This window comes from Entamoeba nuttalli, assembly GCF_000257125.1.
Source record: "Entamoeba nuttalli P19 unplaced genomic scaffold asmbl_8096, whole genome shotgun sequence".
Classification (NCBI taxonomy): domain Eukaryota; phylum Evosea; order Mastigamoebida; family Endamoebidae; genus Entamoeba; species Entamoeba nuttalli.
The window spans coordinates 1-1,416 of NW_008578959.1; the positions used below are offsets into that span (position 1 = coordinate 1).

The window sequence follows — 1,416 nt, forward strand, 5'->3', positions numbered from 1 at the left end:
ATAAAGAAATAATACACACACAAATATATTTAAATAAACATAGAGTAATGTACAATAGATATGGAGCAGAGTTAAAAGGTGAAACTGAAACAATACCATCAGTAAAAGAACCAACAAAAGAAAAGGAAGAAACACCAGCTACATCAACACCAAATGAAACAGAAGAACAAAAAACAATTTCAGAAAACTCAAAAGAACAATCATCAAAAATATCAACACCAACAGAAACGAAGCAAACACCAACAGAAACGAAGCAAACCCCACCAGAAAAAGAAGCTAAGCCTTTGGAAATACCTCCAACACATGAAGAAAATACACAAAACCAACCACACCAAGATGAACAAAAAGAACCACAAATACCAAAAACATCACAACCACAGGAAGGAGACAATGTACCAACACAACAGAAAGGAGAAAGTTCTTCACAACAAAAAGGAGTTGATGAAAAGGAGAAAAACACAGGTAATCAAGCCGAAGGACAACAAAAAAATACAGGTGAAGAAAAACCATCACAAGACGAGGAACATTCACCATCAAATAATCCTAAAACTGAAGGAACTCAAACTGAACAAGGACAACAACAAGCTGGGTTAGTACCACCACAAAGCCAAGAAGAAACCCCATCACAAAAAGAGAAACATGAAAAGGACGAGAAAACACAAAACCAAGAACAACCTCATCAACCACAAGAAGGGCAAAATCAACCAGAAGAAGAAAAAAGTAAAAAAGATAATGATAGTAATAAACCAGATATCACCAACCAAAATAACCAGCAACCAAACAACCCACCAGAAGATGAAAAGAATAATGAACAAAAAGATGGAAACCAAGAAACAGATAATAAAATAGCAAGTAGTTCTGATAGTTCAGAAAGTAAAACAGATGATGATATTAATAATAGGAATTTTGAGGTACATCAAGTATATTTATTATTCTTTGTGTTATCATCACATTTTTATTCTTCTAATTGAACATATTTGTTTTTATTTATTAAATTTAATTATCATATTAGCATCCTTTTCCAATACAGGAAATACAACAAATTTTAATGCCATGGTATTGTGATAAAACCTTAGGATCTTGTAAAGAAAGGCAAACAATTCATAGAAATCTAAGGTCATACAATAAAAAATGAATGACAATAGCAATAAATAGCATAATAATTATAATAATAAAGGTAAACGATATAACAAGGAAAAAGGGTTTAGAAGACGAAAGACCAAAAAAAAAACAAATAAGAAACAAGATAAATACAATAATAATAAAGGAATACACAAATAACAAATATAAATGAATAACAATAAGTGGTATACAAGAAAGAATAAAAGAATAACCAGTGAATGGAATAAAGGAGAAATAATCAGAAATACACAAAAAAGTAAGAATGTAAAAGAAAAAGATGATATGATATTCTTC

General features: G+C 30.4%; 1 protein-coding gene across 1 annotated transcript; it reads left to right on the top strand.

Annotated features, from left to right (window-relative positions):
* Nucleotides 1-47: 47 nt before the first annotated feature.
* ENU1_180380 (hypothetical protein) lies at nt 48-971 on the top strand (the record flags this gene model as incomplete). The annotated part of the gene is made up of 1 exon (XM_008861462.1): nt 48-971. One exon carries the CDS (start codon nt 48-50, stop codon nt 969-971), a length of 924 nt encoding a protein of 307 aa, XP_008859684.1.
* Between the last annotated feature and the right edge of the window lie 445 nt (nt 972-1,416).